Source organism: Nestor notabilis, unplaced genomic scaffold (assembly GCF_000696875.1).
Source record: "Nestor notabilis isolate BGI_N333 unplaced genomic scaffold, ASM69687v1 scaffold28550, whole genome shotgun sequence".
Classification (NCBI taxonomy): Eukaryota; Metazoa; Chordata; class Aves; order Psittaciformes; family Psittacidae; genus Nestor; species Nestor notabilis.
Window position 1 is genome coordinate 1 of NW_009910145.1, and position 2,059 is coordinate 2,059.

The following is a 2,059-nucleotide window of genomic DNA, read 5'->3' on the forward strand; positions in this document are numbered from 1 at the left end:
ACCTCCGAGCTTGGATTCACCCCCCCACACTCCTTAATGTGAGGTCAACTCCTATAGGAGACACTGGAGAATCCCTATGGACGATCCCAAAGAGATGTCCAAGGAGATACCCATGCGATGAGCATGGAATGACCATGGAATGAGCATGGAGATACCCATGGGATGAGCATGCAGATACCTATGGAATGACCATGGAGATACCCATGGAGATACCCATGGAGATGCCCACGGAATGGCCATGGAGATGCCCATGGAGATGCCCACGGAATGACCATGGAGATACCCATGGAGATACCCATGGAGATGCCCACGGAATGACCATGGAGATACCCATGGAGATACCCATGGAGATGCCCATGGAGATGCCCATGGAGAAGCTCTTGCCCATCAACCCAGTACCCACTGAGGCACCTCCTTGGAGCTCCTCTCTTGCCCATCTGAAGGTCTCCAGGCCCAATGGAGGCTCCTTTGGCCGGGGCCACTGTGGGACATACATGGAGCCCCCCCCATCCCCAAAGTGACCCCCAAACCTTTGCTTTTCCATGTGGGAAGAGCCGGGATCCCCAAGTTCCTCCAAGGAGAAGAAGAAGAAGCCACCAAGTGGGGGTTGCACTAATCTAGTTTATTCACTACAAACACAGCTTCTGCTCGGCTTGGCAAGAGATGGAGCAGGGCCAAGGCCACCAAGGCCACCACAGCCCCCCCCTTGCTCTGTGTCCTCCTCCCATCCCTGAGCTTCATCCCAAGGCTTCTCCTTGTATCCAGGAGGAAACATCTCCCCGTGATCTCCTGGCGGCTTCGTTCCAACCACAGATGGTGCCACCTCCTCCCCATCCCCAATGAGGTGGTGGTTGATGGAGCAACCCAAGGGCTTGAGGACAAACCCTCCATGTCCCCATCTGCCTCCAGCTCAACCCCATCACGTTGGGTTCCTCCAACCTCAGGTGGGCTCTCATGGCATAAGCACAATGAAGACCTTCAGTGAAGCCCTCCATGGTGGCCACGACCAGCTGGAGGTGGACCTAGCGCTTGTTCCTCAACGCCAAAGCCCCCAAATGGGGCTATTTTGCCCCAAATTTGGGCTATTTTGGCCCAAACGGGCTCATTCGATGGTGTCATCATGGGCCAAGTGTGGCCGGGAGGGTTCGGGCTTTGGGTGCTGGTCAAGGTTGGGGGAATGGGGACGGTGGGATGAAGCCACCTCACATGTTTCGGGGTCTTCTGCATGTCCCACACCTCCAACCCCATCCCCTTCCATCCCTGCAGCATCCAACACCCATGGAGATGGTTCCTCCTAGCCGTGGAAATGGTTCCTCCTGGCTGTGGAGATGGTTCCTCCTGGACATGGAGATGGTTCCTCTTGGCTGTGGAGATGGTTCCTCTTGGATTACCCATGGAGAAGGAGCACGGTTGCAGGATTGAGCCTGATATTCCATAGGGATCTGCCCCTCACTTCCCATCCTCCATCCTCCCCTATCTACCTACCTACTCTACCCTACACATCTACGTCCTCAAGACCCCGCTCGGTGCCACCAAAGGGGACAACCCACACCCGGCCGAGGAGCCACCCAACAGGGGGTCAACCCAACGCGTCCCCTTCTCCTCCCTCCCTCCGTTAACACGGCGCCAGCTCCTTTGATGGCTCCTCGAGCGGTTCCTCTCCGTGCCCCCGCAGATGCCGATGGAGCCAAAGCGCCGTCCACAGCGTGGACACGGGAAGGGCTTCTCCCCGCCATGAACCCGCCGATGCTTGGCCAGGGCTGACCCATCAGCGAAGACCTTCCCGCAGTCGGGACAAGCGTGGCGAGGTCCTGCATGAGCCCGTTGGTGCTTCTGGAAGTGGAGGGTGCTGTTGAAGCTCTTCCCACACTCAGCACACACGTGGGGTTGGCCCCCGGCGTGGGTCCGTTGGTGGCGGTAGAGGTGGGACGTCCTCCCAAAGCACTTCCCGCAGTCCCCGCATTGATAGGGACGTTCTCCGGTGTGGATCCGTTGGTGCCGTTCCCAGTGGGAGCTCCAGGAGAAGCTCTTCCCGCAGTCCCCGCACCTATAGGGCTTC

At 58.2% G+C, this 2,059-nt stretch overlaps 1 protein-coding gene across 1 annotated transcript; it reads right to left on the reverse strand.

Moving 5' to 3' along the window:
* Positions 1-1,503: 1,503 nt before the first annotated feature.
* On the reverse strand, positions 1,504-2,055 carry LOC104413575 (zinc finger protein CKR1-like; the record flags this gene model as incomplete). Its single annotated transcript, XM_010024613.1, has 1 exon — positions 1,504-2,055. A coding segment is annotated over one exon (552 nt), but the record flags the coding sequence as incomplete, so codon positions are not given.
* Positions 2,056-2,059: the final 4 nt, after the last annotated feature.